The sequence below is a fragment of the Gobius niger genome (genome assembly GCF_951799975.1).
Source record: "Gobius niger genome assembly, chromosome: 19".
NCBI classification, from domain to species: domain Eukaryota; kingdom Metazoa; phylum Chordata; class Actinopteri; order Gobiiformes; family Gobiidae; genus Gobius; species Gobius niger.
Window position 1 is genome coordinate 14,596,651 of NC_136870.1, and position 20,981 is coordinate 14,617,631.

General features: G+C 43.1%; 5 protein-coding genes across 6 annotated transcripts; 1 reads left to right on the forward strand and 4 right to left on the reverse strand.

Annotated features, from left to right (window-relative positions):
• Positions 1-233: 233 nt before the first annotated feature.
• ipmkb (inositol polyphosphate multikinase b) lies at positions 234-6,772 on the reverse strand. Its single transcript, XM_079577652.1, has 6 exons — positions 6,544-6,772; positions 5,586-5,671; positions 4,842-4,938; positions 4,580-4,752; positions 3,536-3,617; positions 234-2,970 (listed from the first exon to the last, which is right to left on the reverse strand). The coding sequence occupies exons 1-6, from the start codon at positions 6,728-6,730 to the stop codon at positions 2,426-2,428; spliced, it is 1,170 nt and encodes a 389-aa protein (XP_079433778.1). The 5' UTR covers positions 6,731-6,772; the 3' UTR covers positions 234-2,425.
• Positions 6,773-7,226: 454 nt separating this feature from the next.
• tfam (transcription factor A, mitochondrial) lies at positions 7,227-11,903 on the forward strand. The gene is made up of 7 exons (XM_079577439.1): positions 7,227-8,104; positions 8,347-8,489; positions 8,563-8,633; positions 8,720-8,869; positions 9,329-9,424; positions 9,528-9,584; positions 11,167-11,903. Exons 1-7 carry the CDS (start codon positions 8,019-8,021, stop codon positions 11,413-11,415), a joined length of 852 nt encoding a protein of 283 aa, XP_079433565.1. The 5' UTR covers positions 7,227-8,018; the 3' UTR covers positions 11,416-11,903.
• A 129-nt stretch (positions 11,904-12,032) lies between these two features.
• On the reverse strand, positions 12,033-14,588 carry LOC306978818 (DNA-directed RNA polymerase III subunit RPC4). Of its 2 annotated transcripts, XM_079577499.1 has the most exons (9): positions 14,412-14,588; positions 13,901-14,083; positions 13,781-13,827; positions 13,556-13,710; positions 13,382-13,488; positions 13,194-13,281; positions 12,834-13,117; positions 12,482-12,613; positions 12,033-12,409 (listed from the first exon to the last, which is right to left on the reverse strand). In XM_079577499.1, exons 2-9 carry the CDS (start codon positions 14,066-14,068, stop codon positions 12,278-12,280), a joined length of 1,113 nt encoding a protein of 370 aa, XP_079433625.1. In that variant the 5' UTR covers positions 14,069-14,083; positions 14,412-14,588; the 3' UTR covers positions 12,033-12,277. The 2 variants fall into 2 exon arrangements, with proteins under 2 accessions (XP_079433625.1, XP_079433624.1); XM_079577498.1 differs by lacking the exon at positions 14,412-14,588 and having other exon boundaries at positions 12,034-12,409; positions 13,901-14,268.
• Positions 14,589-15,991: 1,403 nt separating this feature from the next.
• On the reverse strand, positions 15,992-17,981 carry LOC306978245 (ectonucleotide pyrophosphatase/phosphodiesterase family member 7-like; the record flags this gene model as incomplete). Its single annotated transcript, XM_079576770.1, has 4 exons — positions 17,713-17,981; positions 17,225-17,370; positions 16,397-17,029; positions 15,992-16,249 (listed from the first exon to the last, which is right to left on the reverse strand). The coding sequence occupies exons 1-4, from the start codon at positions 17,972-17,974 to the stop codon at positions 15,992-15,994; spliced, it is 1,299 nt and encodes a 432-aa protein (XP_079432896.1). The 5' UTR covers positions 17,975-17,981.
• Positions 17,982-18,515: 534 nt separating this feature from the next.
• LOC306978246 (monocarboxylate transporter 4-like) lies at positions 18,516-20,621 on the reverse strand (the record flags this gene model as incomplete). Its single annotated transcript, XM_079576771.1, has 5 exons — positions 18,516-18,802; positions 18,942-19,122; positions 19,232-19,815; positions 19,937-20,080; positions 20,399-20,621. The coding sequence occupies 5 exons, from the start codon at positions 20,619-20,621 to the stop codon at positions 18,516-18,518; spliced, it is 1,419 nt and encodes a 472-aa protein (XP_079432897.1).
• Between the last annotated feature and the right edge of the window lie 360 nt (positions 20,622-20,981).

Genomic DNA, 20,981 nt, shown 5'->3' on the forward strand with positions numbered 1-20,981 from the left:
GTGTCGGATACTGATGGGAACAATAAATAATAGTGTGAAACAATCTCATCGCAGGTGTATTATAACTGTCAAATTCAAGCATCCAAGATTGAAATTGTTGCCTGAATGAAATATGGCCAAATACAATTTTAACAAATGCTAAAATAATGTCATTTTGCCATTTGACAATTATATTTGATTAAGGCACACTGCGTACCATTTTGGATCATGCTGTTAAAACATGTTCCTAATGACCAGCAACACAGATCTCACATTTGGCTGCCGTCTGGAGCTGGAGACAAACTGGAGGTCCCCACTCCCAGGAGAGTCAGGTTTTAGGAGGTGAGCCGCTCACAGCAAAGACACATCATTTTTTATGGTATTCCTCAACAATAAAAATATTTGTAATAAAATGCTTGTATTTTAATTGTTTGTTGGGTGAAATGTTACGCCGTGTGGCTTTAAATACTATGGTGTTCAGCAAGAGACATTTACGCTGCCACCTAGTGGACAGTCTTATGCACACAAACATAAAAATACATGCCAAATGACTATTGTATAAGATGCTTGTAAAACAAAGAGCAGAACCATGGCGATAAAGAATAATATTTTATTAAAAATATTGAGAAGAATGACAATGGTTAGAGGATAATTATTTGCACTAATTTTACATACAATTACATAGATTGGGAACTGGCTCCGAGTCTCTGATTTGCAGAAATTAGTAACACCACCAGAACCTGTTGCTCAAATATATTTGATTGTATAAAAATAAATCCACTTTTTATCCATCACTTCTGTTGAACTGCCTCCGACTGCTTCATGCAACTCTTTGTAGTCACCTGTGTTTCATCTGGTGCAGGGTCAAATGGCACCTGTTCTTGATGCCACTATTGGTTACTATCAAATGAACACTTTCCTTTTTAAGAACAGCATTGTTACTTCAACTGCAAACAACCTGCTTATTGCAGAAATGTACAGAGATGCATGAGGCCATGTTTAGGTGAAAAAGACCCACAACAATGTTTCAAAAAGGATTGCACTGGATAAGGTGCAATATAATATATTCTACATGTGTTGTAATTACAATGCAAGTACATAAAAACATACCCAACAACACAGCTGTGGTTTAAGGACACCAGGGCATTATGAGAAAAGGATGGATAGGCTGACCTGGAGTGGGTGTGGTCTGAGGCAGTCACATGACTCTGCATGAATAAAGTGCACAAGGAACCAACGCCACCCACAGACAGGCCATGTCCAGTCTGGTCTTGGTGCTAACAAGCAGCAAAAACAAAGTACATGAGATGTAAAGCTGCCATAATGATCATTAATCACTTCCAGACACACCAATAATGGGCAGTAATAAAATCAAACCCGTAAACTTTAAATTTCACATTAAGAAATCATTGTGTGCATGATAATTTAAGGGGAGAACAATCATGACTTCAATGCTCTGACAAAATATCTATTTTTTAAATGAGAACAAATAAATATTCCATCTTCACTGGCAAAACCTGTTGAATAAAACCAAAGAGGAATACAGCACTATGGGCTTATATTAAAATAATGTCCATGATAATCAATATATAGAATTGTTGAGATAAATGTTCGTGCGGTTTGTTCCTGTGTGCACAGAAAAGGAGACCTATGATACTTGATCATTCCTGATAAGAGCACAGTATGTGTCAGGTTAAACAGAGCAATGAAGGATAAAAAATACAGTTAGAGACCATGTACCTGAGCTAGAGACCTCTCAACAGTGGTTATAAATAAAAACATGAGCTAACATGAAAGGCTCCTCACTAATATGTCGAACATAGAGAGTTAAACATGTATATTGTGATGTTGGAGTTTAAAATGAAGTGGGGGCAGCTCAGTGAGGTGGCATAACACCAGTCCAGAAGCAGCTCTAATTCACCAAGGCTGTGGTAAGAATTCCCTTAGCATTCTTATTTTACAGGGTCTTAAAAAAATAGGATCTAAGCTTCAAGCAAAAAATAGATTTTTTAAACTTTTTATTTCTTATTATGGAAAATGTCTTTTTGACACTTTCCTACTTACACAGACACAAGTGAGTGAGAGCTGATTTTGGAGGTAGGCGTTGCCTTTATGGCTTGAGACGATGGCTGTACAGAGCATGAAGGGGCTGAGATGTTACTGACTGCAGCAGCAGATGAGAAACACAAAATCAGAAAATGTTATGCAAATTGTTAGACTTGCTGAGTCTACAACATGGTTCCCCACCCTGTAGTCACAGTAGCTCTAGATTAATTCTTAATTTGGTCATTTTAAAACACAAATGGCCATCTTGTAACCCACTTGTAATAAGAGTCTAATTTCCCTACTTTGGTTTTCTGAACACTAAATCCTAATAAAATATTGGCATAAGACACGGGATGGGTTAATGCATGGACACTTTAGTGCATGGGTAAAGCGACAAACTTCAGTGAAGCTCCGGCTCGTGCAGCAGCTGCTGGAGGACACTCAGTAGATGTTTGAGGCCGTAGACATAGCCCTGGTCGTGACTGTCGCTGGGGAACACATGAGCGAAGTCAATCATGCGCACTTCCACAGCGGGACCTGCCCCGGGGCCGGCTCCTTTTGTCGTCTCATTCTCCTGTCCAGCACCCTCCTGGTTGTGGTTGGGCTGCTGCTCCTTACACTGCTGCTGGCATAGACTCTTGTGGTTGCTGCAGATGGAGTCCAGGCTGTAATCCCAGGACATAGACACCTGAATGTTGTTATTATTGTATTCTTCTGTGTGCTCGTCCTTCAGCGCAGCACTTGTGGCAGGTGTCTTGTCCTGAAGAGGGTTGGTGAGGGGCGTAGCGGGGGGCTGACCCTCATACACAAACAGCAGTGAACTGGCATAGAAGCACAGTTGCTGCTGGGACTCAAACCAATGCAAGATCTGCTGCACTTTTCCAATACTCGCTGACACAGCGTCCTTTCTGAGAGCAATTCCATTATAGAAGAACTTGGCCAAACCTAAGAACAGAAAGAGAAATAATATTTATAATTTACAAATAATTATAAGGGATTTTTGTTCATACATACTGGCCCATGTGAAATATTATACGTGTATGAGAGGAGAGTGTATTTGTGAGTGCAAATGAGGGACAATAGGAGCAGATTAGTAGATGGCTGCAATCCGTTGTAGCGGTTTATATGCATTCATTGTATATAAGATATTTACTATTTAATTGATTGCACATTTCCTGTCTTTTTTTGCACACCCTGAGTGTTTCTTGAGAACTTATTTAACAAGTTGTGAGATCAATATAGGACGATCGTATCTTATCTTACATAAAGAAGTCTCGTATATACATTAACAACAAATGGCCATTACAATTAACAGCAAAATAATCATTATATTTGGTAAGCCATAAACTACTGGTAGCATCAGCATTTCTTGATGTTGGAATGTGTATTTTTCTTTTTTGTGGTAGGTTCCCATATCGTACACGAGAATACTCTTTTAAGGCCACTTTTCCCTGACAATGCAGTCCATAAACCCAGGTTTACAGTCTGATGGAGACATACTATCTCATACCATCTTTAAGAGTGTCCTTCAGTAGTTTCCGTCCGTAGTGTTGATCGTAGGAGTCAAATGAGTCATTTGACACGTTGTAGACCTGAAACAGAACGTTTGCTGTGTTAATGCATCATACGCAATATGATAGTGTCTTCTACTAAACTTGGCACTCCCCATAAAACATGTGGTAAAGTAACTCTGTAACATCCCAAAGTTATGCACAGATTTGTGTAATTTTTTTAAAGCTATTTTCGCAGCCACTTTAGATAAAAAAAAACAAACAGGAAACTTCCAAACTTGTGTGTACCAGTGACAAGCCATGATTAAGACATTCGCATTTCCTGGATCCAAACAAACAGCACAGATTGGCACAACAACATGCTTAATTTGCCTCTTGCACGCACACTGGCGTCAGGAAGCACCCTATCTTATCTGTATTTGCGACGGCACCATTAGGCAAAAACTTGTAGACCAGTTAGGAGGTCAGCTCACTGCAGCACAGTTGAAAACAGTCTCCCTCTGATGAGCAACCTTGTCTATTATGGTGAAAAGCATCAAAAGCATCAATACTTGTACAGTATGTTGAGTTAAAGCATTGTTACATTGTCAGTTTAATGTTATGATAATTGCACTTCAATTTAGCAGTTATTCAACATTATACTAGTTTATGTTTCCCATTTGAGAATATGCAAAATAATAAAGGCCTGGGTGATCTGCCGCTGAACATTTGTATTCTTGCTTTGTTTGCTCAGTAAAACAAAAACAGGTTGAAACTTTACACCTTAGGGTTAAACATTTACTGCTGTGAGTATTACTGAAAGGTGTGGAGCGCACAGTAATGTTTAAAGGAGAGATCAGTGCTCTGGGACAAACCGGAGGATTGTTCAAGGAGCGAACAGTCATAAACCATGTTCAACTATAACAAAGGGAATGGAGTATGACCTCTCCGCAGCACTTCTATCGTATGTTTGACTAAATCTGCCTCTGCCTGTCCCTGGTACCTCAGTAAAACTAAAGCAGATCAGTCAGAGTCATGGCTGAAGCGCCCTGGAGAATCCTCACCCTCATTCCCAGCAGCAGGAAGCCGATCTCCTCCATCAGAGGGTACTTTCGGATCTGCTGCTCTCGCTTCTCCTGTGAGGCGTAGGGGTCGTAGCTGCGCTGGCCGAGCTTTACGTCCATGATACACGGCTTATGAAACAGGCGCGTCACATCTTCCAGTTTCAGGTAAAGGTCTGCAGCACAACAAGACAACATGAGGTGCTGTTTCAGATAAAAGGGTTATAACAAGTGCTTAACAAATGACCCTTGGATCACAGCTTACCGCTCGGGTTGTCAGGAGAAACCCAAGTGCCGTAGTATTTTGGAAGATGGTTTCGGAGCTCCAGAAGACACGGATCACAGCAGTCTTCTGCATACACCTGTGTTAAAAACACATGGTTCACTGTAAATCATACTGTATGCTGCATTACAGTCCTCGCATATATTCCTGGATGCAGTGTGATCAGTGTGACTGTGTAACAGATACAGAACAATAAAAAACGATTAAAAAAAAGAAAAACGTTTTTAAACAGCACAATTCTTGATGCTCAGTTAACATGTTATGTTTCGGATTAAAAATGTTTATGAATATTTACCTCTCAAGTATATTTCACAGTATGTTTGTACTTTTAATGTGGTGGTTAAATGGAGGTGCAGTCTTGGGGCTATACGTACGTGCTGACCCTCATCAATGCACTGTCTTTGTGTGACTCAATACAAATGAATGCTCATACAAGCACATTGCAGCAGAATGAACAGGAATGCATGCTTTAAGCATTTTGCAGTCATTTTAGTTCAACACCAAAGTCTCACATGCACTCAACAGAGTTTAGAGCCTGTCACACGACAGGATTATAAAAGGATAAAAACAATCAGTGTAGTCTGTGTCAACTGCAGAGTCAGTCAAGAGTGTGACTGGAGCTGCCTCAGGTACAGTGTGGGTCGCTTAACCACTGAGGCTGAGCTCTCTGAAAAATGAACAATCTGATGGAGAAAGCTTCAATAAAAAGAAGAGTTGTGGGTATACCATGCTATAGAAGTGCATCTCTCTGGGACCTCTGGGTGGGGGCTGGAGCTGCTTTAGGACTGTCCCATCTGGATGCTGCAGAATACCTGTAAAAAGAGAAAAAAACACAATATATCTGAGCATGACAGTAAAGCGCATCATTATTCCACATTGGCCAATTGCCAACATTTAAAATGCAATTGGGTAATCAATGACTAACCAATGTGCCATTTTGTATTAATGTTACCATGTGTGGCACATACAATCTGAACAAGGACACTCAAACTCATCTAATCCTAAACAGAAGAAAAAAAAGCAGCAGTTTCAACCAAAAGCAGATAAGAAGCGAGAGGACGAGGAACTGGTTTAGCAGGATTGAGAGCTGGTTCTACACTTTCCGCCTGAACTTAAGAAGAAATGCTAAATGCTTCTTCAAATGGCCTACTGCATACTCACGCATTACAAACATCACTGTTGTGTAATGCCAGAGAACCAGTCAGTCCTCCTTAAAAAACCCAGGAACAATCGGATGGCACTTAATCAACTTCAGAATGATTGAACAGTACTTAATCACTGACGGGAACAAACCAGGGATGTATGTGGTTATAATGCGGTTATATATATGTCAATATGCGTGTGGATTAACCAAACAAGGACAAGACTTTAGAACTTTGAATACAATAATACAGAGATGATGACTGTGACTATGGCGTTTGTTTCTGACATCAATTTGAATAGATGTTAATACACTTGAACAGAGCCAGATGGGCAGGAGTTTGACCGTGGCTCACAAGGGACACAAGCTTCATCGCGGACTGTGTGCAATGACTCATCTGAGATTGAACTTTAACAGACTCTGCTGATAACTTCACCGAGAACAATCCACTGAGCCTTATGTACACACCTGTGCGCAGGCCAACACACAACCAGACCAGGCAAAACTTAAAAAAAAACATAGTCAACAATAGCCTTCACTCACCCACTTTGTCCACTCCGTACTTGTGCCCTGCAACCTGGTGGGACAGGGGCACGCAGCCGTTCATGCGCCGCTGAGCCCCTCTCTCCGGAGCAGGTTCTAAGCCACTCAGCCTTGAAGCCCCGGTGACCCCAACAACGGCGGGACCCGGGCTCAGCTCAAGTCTGCCCAGAGCTATGGACGACTCCATCCGAGACCTTTGCTTTAAAACGGGTTAACGCAACAAATAAAGTCCGAGGAACAGCGTCAAAGTGTTAAAAAAAACCCGCCCGCTTTAAAACGACAGCGGCTCACATGCTGCTGTTGCACACGAGTTCCACACTGGCTCTAAGTGCGCGCGGGAGCCTTGGTGGGAGCTGCTGCGAGGCACGGTACAAGGGTGAGCGGTGACTGCGCCCACTGACAGCACCCAAAGACGGCGAGCAGAGCAGGAAGCACTCCGGAGGCTGGCCACTCTCCCGGGGCGCGACTCGGCAGTGACTGTCATCTCTTCAGCGGCTGCACAAATATACCGTGGCCACATCCCACTTCACTTCCGAGGAATGCTCAGGTCTCATCACGTCACGGTGTCCGCTCAACAGCAGCGACTAGTAGTGCGAGCCCAGAGACTCTCGGATCAACCAGTTCTGGGGTGGACTTAAAAACAATGGAGTGAAAAGACGGCATTGAACGTATGCAAAAATGGATGCAACGCCAACACCTGTATCACCTGTCAGTCCACCGCTAATATTCAAGCCCTGACGCTAATGAGCTGAAGTGCCGCCGCCGGGGCCCATAACCAGCTCCTGTCAGCAGCACACACCCTGTAGGAGCTGTCGGAGCCAAGCATTCCCGTGAATTTCCCTTACGCACGGGCTAGCTGCGAAACAAGCCCGTTCCTTGCGTCACGCGTATGTAAAATAGCTGTGGTCCGGGGCGCTAATCCCGCGGAGTGAGTTCATCCACCGACATATGCACCGAAAAGAGGAAGTGAACCCCGTGGAGGTGCTGTCTTAACTCCCATCCCCGTGTTACATCTGTAGATCCATCCAGGTCACACTTGTACGCGCTGCTGCTGCTGCTGCCGCTGCTGCCGCTGCTCTTCTTCGGTGCGCTGGTGCCGACGCGCACGGCCCGCTACCGCCTCCCTCTGCCGGAGTAAAGACCACCTGCCCCCGCCAATGCACTTTTCAACACGTTTATCTTTACATACTAAACACATGAACCGTTTATCTTCTCACGGCTGTCACGTTAAATACCCGGTGGGCTCGTGAGTCATGTTTAAAGCGCAGTTGTCATAAGGTCGTAGTAAACAACGGGGCAAGCGGAAGCGGAAATATTTTTTTCCCACAATGCTTTGGTGAAGAAGTCAAGGCGCCTTTTGCAGTGCACCCTCGTCAAGTTAGCTTTGGGTTTTCTCTGTGGAATGCTGGAAAACACGGTGGTTTGAGAGAGGTTCTGCGCTTCCATAATACACCGTCAAAACTCAGTTGGTCGTAATGGCGCCGTCCAGTCTTGTGTCTGCAGCTGCTAACCTTTGGACCAAGTGTTTTAGCGTGTACTCGTGCACAACTACCCTTGCGAGGTAAGCCCACACCACCAGAGACCACCCCCGCCTGTTCACGGTGTCTCATTGTTTATGCCCTCAGTGCATGTTCAGGATAATAATGATTCATGCAGCTTTTTTCTTTCAAACTTGAAGCAGGAACATACAACATAAACGTGTCCTTATGAGTTATGGTTGAGCGCATGTAAACACAGAATTGTCTCTCTGGCCTATGTATAAATATTACAGCCCTCTTATCCCTGTAGTGTCTCTTTTTGCAGCAGGAGCCCCGGTTTTTTCCCTGCCTCAACCTTCTGTGTCAGGTGGCTCAGCACTACCACCAGCACTCCTCCAAAAAGACCCCTGAATGCATACATGCGATATGTACAGCAGCACAGGCCTGTCCTGGTCAGACTACACCCAGGTAAAATCACTGACAAAATCATATCTACTTAAAGTGGCTCCACCAATTACAAATTACAGATTTTTGATTCCAGAAATCAGGGCTGTGGATGTTGTTAGAAAAATCGCTCAACAGTGGAGGGCCCTGAGCCCTGAACAGAAAAGGGTAAGTCGTCCACATTCATAACAATATCAAACATAGGTTTAAGTGGAAGAAATTGGGGATCACTTTAGTCCTTCTTTGCATCACAGCCTTTTGAAGAGGCCTCGGTAAAAGCCAGGGAGCAGTTTAGAGTCGACCTGCAGCGCTATACGGCCCAGCTGACCCCAGCACAGGAGAAGCAGCAGGCTTTGGACAAAAAACAGAGGCTCGCCAAGAGGAAAGCCATTCGTAAGAAGAGGGTAAGAGAAAAGCAGAATCAGATGGACTTGTATACTTAAAAAGTATCTGAAGGAGTGAGTTGTCAGGAACTCTATTATTAGCCATCATTAGCGAATAGCGATGTCTTCATCACAAGGGGAGAAATGTCTGTTTAATCTCCTTCTCACCCGTCGAAGAGCCACTTTTAATTATGAATTGAATGTGCTTCAGTGCTCGATTTGAAACTAAGCATATTCATATTGTCTTTTTTTAATTTATTGCTAGTTCAGGTAATACATATTTTTGTTTGTTTGAGTTGGCTGCTAACATTTACGAAGAGTATACAAGTATTTATTTTAGTTAAACAACCTATTTACAGAATTGTCAGCTTGTATGTGTGAGTGTTTATAGAGGCACTTATAGTATGGAAAAACTCCCAGTACAACACGAGTATCCCTGGTATATGCCATACATTACTAATTGACTTGTGTGTCTTGCAGGAGTTAACCGCTCTCGGAAAACCAAAGCGCCCACGCTCTGCATTTAACATATACATGTCGGAGCACTTTGAAGAGGCTAGAGGAACCACCATACAGGTCAGCACTTAAGGACGGGGCAGAATGATGCTTGCCTTGTGTCTTTCAAAAGATCTGTTTGTTCTGAACACTTGACTTTAATAAGAATTACTGTCTATTATAGGCAAAGATGAAGTCACTGCTGGAGGACTGGAAGAATCTGTTCAATCACCAGAAGCAGGTGTGCTCCAAATCTCTTCTCTGCATAAATATACAAATACACATGTACAGTGGGTTGCATAAGTATAACCTTTAACTTTTCGATATGGACCACAAACATAAATATATTTAATTGAAGTTTTATGTGAAAGACGCACACTAAGTTGGATGTGCATGAGTACTGGCCCCCCTTGTGTGTCGGCGTCGGTGACAGTGGCACAGACGCTAGAGCGGGTAGTCTCATGATCGGAAGGTTGGGCGTTCGAATCCCAGTCGTTGTGTCTTTGGGCAAACACTTCACCCAATGCCCATGTGTGAGTGGTTGGTGGTGGTCGGAGGGACTGTTGACAGATGTGAGTGGCCTGTCACTCTACCCCAGGGGAAACTGTGGCTACAAATGTAGCTTACCACCATCAGCATGGAGTGAATGAACCTCCCTCCCTTTCATGTGTGAAGCGCTTTGGCTGTGACTTGTGTCATATGAAAAGCGCTATACAAATAAGATTCCCTTCCCCCCTTCCCTTTCCTTTTAGTGCAACCAGTTGAAGAAGAAGATTTTCTGATTGATCACATGTTGACCCAGTGACTAAATAGAGTCTACCTGTGTGTAATCTAATGTCAGTTCAAATACAGCTGCTCTGTGATGGTCTCAGAGGTCTGTTAGAGACTATAGGGGAGCAGACAGCATCATGAAGTCCAAAAACACACCTGACAGGTCCGGGATAAAGTGATTGAGAAGTATAAAGCTGGGTTAGGTTATAAAAAGATTTCCAAAGCTTTGAACATCTCTCAAAGTACAGTTAAATACACCATCCAGGAATGTAAAGAGTTTGGCAGCACTGGAAACCTACCAAGACCCAGCCGTCCTCCTAAACTTACTGACCGAACAAGATCAGCACTGACCAGAACAGGTACCAAGAAGCCTTTGATGACCCTGGTTGAACTGCAGAGAGTTACAGCTCAGGTGGAGGAAACTGTCCACAGAACAACTATTAGTCGTACACGGCACAAATATGGCATTTATGAAAGAGTGATATTTTGAAAAGAAAACCATAATAAGACCCGTTTGCTGTTTGCCAGAAGCCACATGGGGGATACAGAAAACACGTGGAAGAGGGTGCTTTGGTCAGATGAGACTAAAATGCCTTCTTTTATCCACTCTGCTAGTGGTTAATAGTCTCTTAACAGACCTCTGAGACCATGACAGATCAGCTGTAATTGAAGTGAGATTAGATTACACACAGATAGACTCTATGTAGTCATTAGGTCAACATGCGATCAATCAGAAATCATCAGGCAACTTCTGAAGGCAACTGTTTGCACTAAAAGGCAAGGGGGTCGATACTTATGCACATCACACTTTTCAGCTTTGTATTTATAGAAAAAAAATCTTAATCATGTATACATTTCATTTCAATTAATGACTGTGTGTCACTTAGTGTGTCTTTCACATAAAATTTCCATTAAATATATTTATGTTTATGGTCCATAGCGTGGCAATATGTCAAAGTTAAAGGGGGCCGATACTTATGCAACCCACTGTATACATGTATAAATACATATACATGTGCCACTGGCTTACGCAGTCTCTCACTTTCTCGCAGGTCTACACACAGTTGGCAGAAGACGACAAAATCCGTTATAAAAACGAAATGAAATCATGGGAAGATCACATGGTAGAAATAGGACGTGCAGACTTGGTTCGTGAGCAAACATTGTCCACTAAAGCCAAAAAACCTGCTCTCAAAACAAAGAAAAAAGTTGTAAAAAGAACGTCAGCCAAGGCCATAACATTGAGGAAGAAGGCAAAAAGCAGCACCACTAAGACTGTTAAAACCTCAAAAAAGAGATAAGATGTATCTACTGTAGAATAAAAACTTTAGTGTTTCTTTGATGAAATCCAGAAAAACAAAGACTGAGTCCTTTGTCATTCAATGTTTTTTTTTTTCTTCTGAAGGTGCCAGTTTATAAATGCTTTGAGCATTTGTTCACTTGATTAGGTCTATACATCTTCTCTTCATTAAAGCTGCGACGCTCATCTCTGATTGGAACATTTAGTAACCGGTTACTAAAGGGGCCCCTTAAACAAAAGGCTGCCAACACTGGTATAGTTACACTGAACGATGACCCATCTGTTCATCTGTATCAGCCGTTTTATAGTTTTGGTTTAGACAAAGTTAATAATGTAACAGTTTCTGTTCTAAATTATCAAGCACTGTTCTGTTACCATCATGTAATTACTAAAGTGCTGTTTACCTGTGACAAAAGTACATAAGCTATAGTTCATTATGGCTACATTCTGATGGTGAAGTAATGTCACGCAGCTGAAGAGTGTGCATTGAAAACTGTATTTTCAATATTCAATAAAGTTCAACATATGCATTTTTACAAAACAGTAATTTACATACATGTGTGTCTGTTACACAGCACCTGAATATAAAATAATGTACATATCAGTTGGTACAATGATTCTTTAAGATAGCAATATTAGAATATCAGGAACAATGGAATGTCAGTGCTGCTCATTTTCAGTGAAGTCCTTAAATGCATCACTAACGCTCTTAAGTACAAGAATGACGTTATAAAAAATAAAGTTTATATCTGTTTATGAAGTGGAGAAAACCCCTATTATCTAATATGGAAAATAAATAGGTTTCAAATACTACGGTAAATTTAGCTGCCGATTGTACATTTTGTGTAAAAACACTAGACTTTCTAAGGGCTTTTGGTCTCTGACTGGTCAAGTAAAGTCTGGAAAACTGGAGATAAGACAAGCTTGTGTCTGATGTTCCCGAGGACCATCATGTCTCCGGAGCGGCCCTCGGACAGACGCACCGATACCAGCTCCTGCAAGACAAATGGCTGAGGTGAGCCTCGTGTGTCACTATACAGACATGGAGCCATTGGGCGCGGTGATACCTGCAAGAAGGAGAATGCAGCCCCCTCAGTCACGTCCATGCTAATGTCTCCTAGTTTCAGCACCACCTTGCCCGACCTCCGCAGCTGTAGTTTACCCAGACGGCCCTCAGAAAAACCGGCCAGCACAGGCTCCTGGAGATACAAGACAACAGTGAACAGTTGATTCCATTTAGATACATTTATTCACCTAAAACTAAAGTTGTATTATTCAATTTTCTGTTTAAAGAGTTTGTGTCTATTTGAACTAGGGAGTTAAACAGTGTTTGTGTTTGTACATGTATGTGTACTCAGTCTAAATAGTCTTATCTGTACATTATGTAACATTGCCAGACTGTGTTGATCTAAACCTCACTTGTGTTTGCTGGTTTGCTGACACTTTGTCCTCAAGCTTGCTGTCTCTTGTGGGTGATCTGAATTTGTCCGGAAGCTTGCTGTCTCTTGTGGCTGTTCGGGAGGGTCCGGGGCTGGCAGTGTCTGTGGGTCTGTGTGCTGAAGTTTTAATGGGCATGCAGTCTGGGAGCTGAATGAAAAAGAGCTCTTGTTGGTCAGACAAGCACAAGTCACTGAGGAGATCCCCAAGGGACGGCTGCTTCGTTTCACACGTCTCCAAGTTACGACCGCCCACTGCACTCTGAGCTACAAAAGATTAAAAAAAATATATAACAATTAGTGACAATAGCGATTTCTCAGGGGCTGGTACAGTGTGGCCTACCTGTGACACTTAAAGATGGAGCGTGACACAAAGGAAGCTGAATGGGCTTAAGCTTGGAGTTGTTCTTCAGACTAGGGTCGTCTATAAACTTTAAAACATACAGACAACGGTCGAAGCATTAATAAGGGGGGAATTTGGCTATGTTTTTTGTGGAAGCCTATTATGAATGAATAATATATGCAGCATACATCATCTCTGTACAGTTTACTCAAAGCGATGTGGCTGTCCTCTTCGGGCTCCCTCTTGAGCTGGTCACACAGGGAGCTGCTGGGCTCGGGCACAATGGCTCCACGGCCTGGACAAACGCCACATGGTCAGAGCACTGAGGGACAGTGGTGAGGACAGGACTAATTTGCTTTTACCTGTTCTCCGTGAGCAAGCTGCTGGACCCTGCTCAAAGATGGAGTGAGACTGAATGATCCGAGGCTTTTCTTTTTTCACCGCTCTCCTCTCCTTCCTCTTTTCCTCTCTCTCTGATCTCTGTTGCTTGGGGGTGGTGGTAATCTGTCCTTTTATTCTGTAAACAGGAAATATATATTAGCAAGGCATCAGGCTTTGACGTGCTATTATGAGACATAGTTACTTACTCATCTTTGCTCTTTCTCACAACATTGACATTTGGTTCAAAGGTTCTCTGAATCAGAAATAGTGTTAACAATACCTTGCATTATAATTAAATGATGTATTTATACAACCACAATTTTTACCCGTGGTTTTTTGGGTGCTCCTATCAGGGTCATGTCCCTAGTTCTCAGAGACGCCAGCCTCGCGGGCCCAGGGGCACAGGGTGCGCTCCTGAAGGGTCCCGAGGGGAGCGCTCGTTGAGCGGAGGAGAGACCGTCGCTGAGGTCGGACTGGGACGGACAATCATTCATGCTGATATCTGTTCTCTGGGAGAAACGTCTGTTAGTCATTTGCACTCCCTCCTAGAAATGGAGAACATTGCTCTCAGTGTTTGAATATAATAGCATTGTGCACCAGCAGCAAACAACAGCTGACCCGCCTCCATTTTAACTTAGCATTAGCCATGAATTCAGCAACAGGATGTAGGCTGTTCTGGAAGATATTCTTAGTGCCTTTGCTTATAGTCTTTGTTTTAATTGCGCACATTTGCAGGGCAGCCATACATACCCATTATTAGTTGCTTCATCATGCTTAAATATTAGTAGTTCGACATCATTTGATGTACATGACTGAAAGGCAACATTGCAGGCCTACCAGAACCCAAAAGATCTGGTCCTCATCGTTGGCACAGCCTCTCACCCCTCTGAACCAGGCTTCAATCGGGACATGGTTCTGCTCAGGTCGGATTTTCCGAAGTAGCTGGGCTGGGTGGTCGCACTTCACAAAAGAGCGCTTAAAACCTGCATAACCGAGTGTCGGACTGTAGAGGGCGCAATGAGCACGCAGGCTGTACATTCATGTTGAGCTGTCCAAATAAATCCAAACATCACACGGATCATGACTGTAATTTCCTCATTTATGTAGCGTATGTTTTCATTGTATCATTCTGACAAAAAGATATTGTTTTCTTTAGTTATAGACTTCTGTGCATGGCCTATTATGCCTAAATTACAAACTATTATTTGATATGGTATGGAAAAAAGCCACATACACACCACATGTGGAGTAAATGTTACTAGTCCTTTAACACCATAAAATAAACATTTGTTCAATTCATAATTCCCTGATGCAAATTTATACATCCTATTATTATCACTCATTCTCGGCCTAAAGGCATGCGAGGCTGAACTTCCTCATGCTGAAGGAAAGTAAAAGTGTTCACACAGGGTTAATTTATTATCTTCATGCAATAAGTGTAATATAGATGGTCATTGGTCATACAGTGTGTATAAAAAAATAATCAATTTGAGATCTGCAAATCAGCAAATTCTTATTGGTCAGAGATTAGATAAGAATACATCGGTGAGAGACTTCAGTGCCTCCTGTCAACATTAAAGGGTTCAGTGATGCAATTTCAACTCTAGATGGTTATACAGTAGCTTATGTATGCATTTATTTAAGGTGACTAGTTTTATACCATACACCAGTATGCACTACAGTCCTAAATACAAATACAATATCACACAGATGCGGCTAGCGCTCAGTTGCATTAACTCAAGTACATTTAGTAATGTAAAGTCACTTTTTATGTAACTATACTGGTGTACTGTTTTTTTTACTTCTACTTGAGTAAAATTACATTGAAGTACTCTTACTTGAGTAAAAAAACAACAGAATGTATATTTTAAAACATTCTTTCTCTCTCTTCTTTGGTTCTTTTCCAGATCTGAAATGTGGCAGTAATGATGAAGATGAGTACTAGAAGGCCGCTGGCTGCTGAGATCCCGATCACCAATGTCCTATGAGAGACCCCTGCACAAAACAGTAACAAATTAATGAACACAAAAAGACAAGACCGAGAAGCATAGTGGAGATGTAGCAATTTGTAAGTGACACACAAGGATCCAGGCATTAAACTCACTTTACAATAAAGTTTAACCTGCCACTGCAACAAAGCGATGTCCCAAACCGGATTATTACAAAATAAATCATGATTATAATGCAGAACTTTTGTTTCAACTCTGGAATAATATTTCCTCTGTAAGGCTTTTAATTTCTGTATATTATTAAAGAAGGGGGGTGGTGGGGTTTTTGTTCGGTCACCTCAGTCACTACTCCACCCAGAATGCTCTCTATATACAGTACATACTTACTTCAAGGATTTTAGAGTATTTCAACTACTAAGTCGCAGAAACAAACATCTAAGTTTGGACTTTGACTCTGTGCATTTGCCCCTATACGTATATACCGTCACTCCCTCCGGTGTCTCCTTCCGAAATCAGCATCTTTTTGGTCTTCTCCAGATCACCATCATTGACTTCAGGCTGTATCTTCAGCAGGTGGCACATGAGCGGATACACGTCGACCAGGTCAAAAGGCTCCACCAGCAGGTCAGTGTGAAAGTCCGGGCCCACCGCTCTGAAGAAGGCCTTCATGTCCATGATCTCATTGTCAAAGCCATGGTCCCCTTTGCTGGAGTGCAAGGGCAAAATCTATGGAAAAAAGATCATTGTGAATGGTTTTAACAGTCGGTCTGAGTTTTTGTTTATAATATTATCTTATCATTACTTAAACCGGCACTTTTTTTCACTCATTCACTGTATACTGTAGTTGAGAAAAGTTCTGTTTGATAGACCTACCCCATTGACAATATATCCCGTGTCTGCGATTAATATGAGGGGCAGGAGGCGAGGGTGGCTGCTGTAGTGTAGTCTAGCTGGGACATCATGTTTCTTGTAAACCTGTAGGTGCGGGTGACTGTTCTTCAGAGCCTGGTACACTTTCTCCAGCTTCCCCTCCTTAGGCAGCAGCATTCCCAAAGCACCATAGTCCAAGAGCTGGAACTGTATATCCCGGAAACTGAAGTTTGGGATCTTGGACAGAAGGATTTGTTGGATTTGTTCCCCTCGCAGCACGTTGGTCATGCCATGGTCTGCAGTCATGATCACATTTATACGGTTGGTCAATCCGAGCTGTTGGAGCCGCTCTCTGATGTAGCCCACCGTTCGATCAACCTGCTTGACCATCGCCTTCAGCTGTGGGGAGTCTGGACCGTGTTTATGTCCTGTTACATCTGGTTCTCCGAAGTACAATGAGACAAAATCCAGGTCTTGCTTGTGAAACCAGTCGGCGAGGACCGTATCAATGTGGATCCTCCATTCAGTCTCATTGGAGAACTTGTAGTTAGGGGGTTCGATCTGCCGCATCGTCACATTCTCTCCTTGATAAGTGGGGGCTGTGCCAGGGAAATGCAGAGAGCCGGTTTTAAGGCCCTGTCCAAATACAATCAAAACACAAATTCTATTATATTGGCAATGCAAACTGATTTTTGTGGATTTTCAACTCATAGGGAATGTAGTCAGAAATACAAGTGAATAGAAACATACAGAAAATAATCCAACATTCACTCCCACAGGCTATTACCGTTATTTTGAAGCACATTCAAAGCTTCGAAAGTTCTGTCAAACCTGTCTCTGAGCTGTTATCCATATTGGCAGGCTGCCATTGTCCCAGTACGAATCAACAAATTGGGCTTCGTAGTACTGCTTTTTCTCCTGAGTGGTGGTGTTGAACCACATGTTGTGAATCACTCCATGGTTTTCAACATAACGCCCTAAAAGTACAAACATATGTCACCATCACTGACTTGTATTTTTACAGAAGGATTTCCGTGAAGGTATTTAGAGCTGTTACAGCATAGACTTTGTGCTGGTCCAAAGCTCAGATACAGAGAGCTTTGCCCCAACACATCATGCCCAAGGTCTGATGAAACATACATTTTCTAATTTCTAAATTAGTATTAGGTTTTAAATTAAATCATGAACACACTATAAACTACTGTATTTCAGTACTCATTGGTGAGTCCAGTGCTGACCCCAGCAGTGCGAAGAGGTGGTGGAAATGAGAGTTCCCCTCTCAATCTATGAACAAGCTGAGCCGCAGACATGCAGTGTACCTGTAAGCATGCTGAAGTGTGCCGGGCTGGTGATGGTGAGGTATGGGGGGGTCACATATTTAGCCTTCACGCCCTCCTGAGCCATCTTATCCAGGTTCGGGGTGTCCACATCACGGTCGTAGTCCCAACGGAACCCATCAAAAGAGATGAGCAGCAACTTGTTCCTCTGTGATGAAGCAGCACGGTTTGTGGGTGCAGCTGAGAAGAGGGGACTCAGCACGAGCACGAGCCCCCACACACACACCTGTCTGACCTGCACCATGGTTCAAATAAACATGCTCTATTCCCTGACTGCACCCTTATCATCCAACACTTATCTGGCACATGGTTTATAGTTTTGTTACTGTTGCAAAGTGTAGTGAGTCATGATAAAAATGTAGAAGACAATCAAAGAAGGATCCATTCTATTGTGTCAAACCCACAGTCAAAAATAAGTGATACTGACACATGAAGTCTTTAAAAACTTTTGTTCAGCTCTTATTCATTTTATTTTCAACACTTGTACATTTATATAAATATATTTCTAACAAATGTTATTAAATATAAATATAAAGCTTATATAATCTTCCAAAATGAGCTGTATCACTTCCATTTGATCAGTCAGTGGGTTGCTCCATAGCAGAATCACAGCCCAAATGTTTTCCTCTATATTTGGTGCAAATGGCGGCTCACTGCTGAGAAAGTTCTTGACACTCATTTAACCCGAACGTTGCAGCAGTTTGTCAAGTCTGAAGTGACTCCTGACTCTGGCCTCTGGCCCAACACTGCCGTTATGACAACTGTGGCTGTTTTCCGACAGTGTCTCACTGAGATAGTCCAGCAGGTGCCACCTCCTGTTCCTCTTGGTCTCCAACTTCCACCTCCTTGTCTCCCAGATCCACTTTCTCATCCTCTGTCATCACTTCATCATATTTTAGCGTGTCCCCCTCAGCAGCTCTTACATTCATCTCGGTGGCCGCTGGAGGTGTTGTGTGTTTTGTTTTAATGCAGAAGAAGTTTCCCAGAGCCAGGATGAAGGCAGACAGTGTGACTTCGGCTCCAGCAAGCAGAAAGGCATGTTTGTACTGGTGTGTGGCATCCAGCAGACGACCTGCAATACACAGGGCAATGTTACAACCTCTATCACTCACATCTTTCACCTTCATAACTCACTACTCCATCCTCCCAGATCTGTAAGGATATCACTGTTTTTGGTGATAAGTAGCCCTGCTGCTGTATGTAGCTCTGACCTGCACCAGGCGGCCCCACCAGCACTGCCATGGCCTCCATGAGGAGCACCAGCCCAATGGCACTGGAAAACTTCTCTGTCCCCACCAGAGCCATGAGCACCTCGAACTGCAGTGCCCCCACCATGCCATAAGAGATGCCAAAGAAGACACAGAACAGCACCAGACCGGAGTATGTGTTTGCCTACAGACATAGAAACAATAACTTCAAAAACGTCATACTACCAACCGTATTTTACTGATCCATTTTTATTAGATCTGATGTTATTTTAAGAAATCAACACTGCAGTTACCTGAGCGCAGATGAGGTCAGTGCACCCGTTGAAGAGCATGGCGAAGCTGAACAGATAGACACAACGTGGCCTCACAGACTTCATGCCTGCGATGACCCCACAGGCGGGACGTGCAAACATGTCCACCAAGCCCAGGATGGTTAGCAGCAGAGCCGATTTGGTGTCCTCATAGTTCAGACTTTTGGCATAGTTGACTACAAAGACGGGCGGCACGAACAGGCCCAGCACCATGGCGGATGCTGCCACAGTGTAGATGACAAACCCCCTGTCTTTGAACACGGTGAAGTCCAATAGCTTTCTTTTAATCTGGACCTTCTCTATCTCCTGCTCTCGCTTCTTCTTTGGAGGAAGTAAGGGTCTCATGAGGGCCCCACAGGCACAGCAGTTCAATAGCAACCCTCCCAGAATGAGGAAGCCCCCCCTCCAGCCATACTTGTGCTGGAAGAGCTGCCCAAGAGGAGACAAACAGCACAGGGCGACAGGGCTGCCCGCTGCTGCAAGCCCATTGGCCAAAGGGCGCTTCTCGCTAAAATAGAGATTGAGCATTATGAGAGAGGGCTGGAAGTTCAGAGCCAGACCCAGACCTGAGGACAAAGGCAGTGTAAATATTTTGCATAATTGAAAACATCTAGATATTACAATTTATTATTTTATGGCATTGGTTGAACACTGGTTAGTTTTATAAATATATAGAGATGCCCATACCTGTGATCACACCCGTGCACAGATAAATGTGAATTACACTGGTGGCGAAAGAGGCCAGGATCATCCCCAGAGAAGCCAGAATCCCACCCACCATCATGACGGGACGGCAGCCAAATTTGTTGACCAACACAGTGCACAAGGGACCTAGACAAACATCTCAGTCAGTCCCGTAAAGAAAGTCACATTTCCCCCTGCTAAAGCCTGCACTGTCGGTCGGTTTTTAAGCTATCAGGCTCTGGCTCTGGTACAGTCTGGACAATCTGTATGGTTAGGGAGACTATAGCAATCAATCAATAATTCAAATGGTTTGTGTAAGCAGGATGGCTAACATAATTGGATGCCTCCTTAACTAAAGAATGAATGACTTACTAACATATTGGGTAAAGTTGGTCAGTCGCACCAATCAAAGCAAAAATAGTGAAAAAATAGACATGTGAAGTCTGCAGGTGGACAAAACCATACCTGTTCCATACAGCATGGCCAGCACGATGGAAGAGATCCAGGCCATGTCGCTGTAGCCAACTCCAAACTCATGGATCAGCTCCTTGAAGAACACACTGACTGCTTTAGGAAAGGCATATGAGAAGCCAGTGATGATGAAGCAGCCCATCAGCACTGCCCAGCCCCAACCACCGTCCGGAGCCTTGACCCCCGAGGGTCCCATGTCCACCGCTGCACCACCCATTCTGCTCCAGAGTTCTGCATAAAGACCAAGCAAGACCACATTCCTGTAATACCAGTGCATATGATGGGGTTCCCACAATATGCTTCACACACTCTGACTTTAGCAAGACTTAACTTAACTTTAGAATCTTGTTTGAAACATTACATTACACTGCAATTATAAAACACACTTAAACACACCTTCAACAAAAATGAGATAATTAGAATATACACAAAAAGCTTAACCTCCCAGAAATGTAACCTAAAGTAAATATATAACTGACATTTGTAAAATCATCAGAATGAAATATAGTCCTCCTACCTGATGTCCAGCAGCCTCAGCATCTCTCACGTGAACAGCAGATTTTATTAAGTGTGCCCC

Excerpts from the sequence above, each read along its gene's own strand:
- LOC306978818 (XM_079577498.1), bottom strand. The coding sequence starts at position 14,107 with ATGACTAACAGACGTTTCTCCCAGAGAACAGATATCAGCATGAATGAT. Across the intron at positions 13,828-13,900 it reads GAGCACCCAAAAAACCACGG|AGAACCTTTGAACCAAATGT; the intron begins GTAAAAATTGTG and ends TTTCTGATTCAG. Across the intron at positions 12,410-12,481 it reads CTGCATTCTCCTTCTTGCAG|GAGCTGGTATCGGTGCGTCT; the intron begins GTATCACCGCGC and ends TTTGTCTTGCAG.
- ipmkb (XM_079577652.1), bottom strand. The coding sequence starts at position 6,730 with ATGGAGTCGTCCATAGCTCTGGGCAGACTTGAGCTGAGCCCGGGTCCC. Across the intron at positions 4,753-4,841 it reads TTCTCCTGACAACCCGAGCG|ACCTTTACCTGAAACTGGAA; the intron begins GTAAGCTGTGAT and ends GTTGTGCTGCAG. Across the intron at positions 2,971-3,535 it reads GAAGGACACTCTTAAAGATG|GTTTGGCCAAGTTCTTCTAT; the intron begins GTATGAGATAGT and ends TTCTGTTCTTAG.
- tfam (XM_079577439.1), top strand. The coding sequence starts at position 8,019 with ATGGCGCCGTCCAGTCTTGTGTCTGCAGCTGCTAACCTTTGGACCAAG. Across the intron at positions 8,105-8,346 it reads TGCACAACTACCCTTGCGAG|CAGGAGCCCCGGTTTTTTCC; the intron begins GTAAGCCCACAC and ends CTCTTTTTGCAG. Across the intron at positions 9,585-11,166 it reads TGTTCAATCACCAGAAGCAG|GTCTACACACAGTTGGCAGA; the intron begins GTGTGCTCCAAA and ends ACTTTCTCGCAG.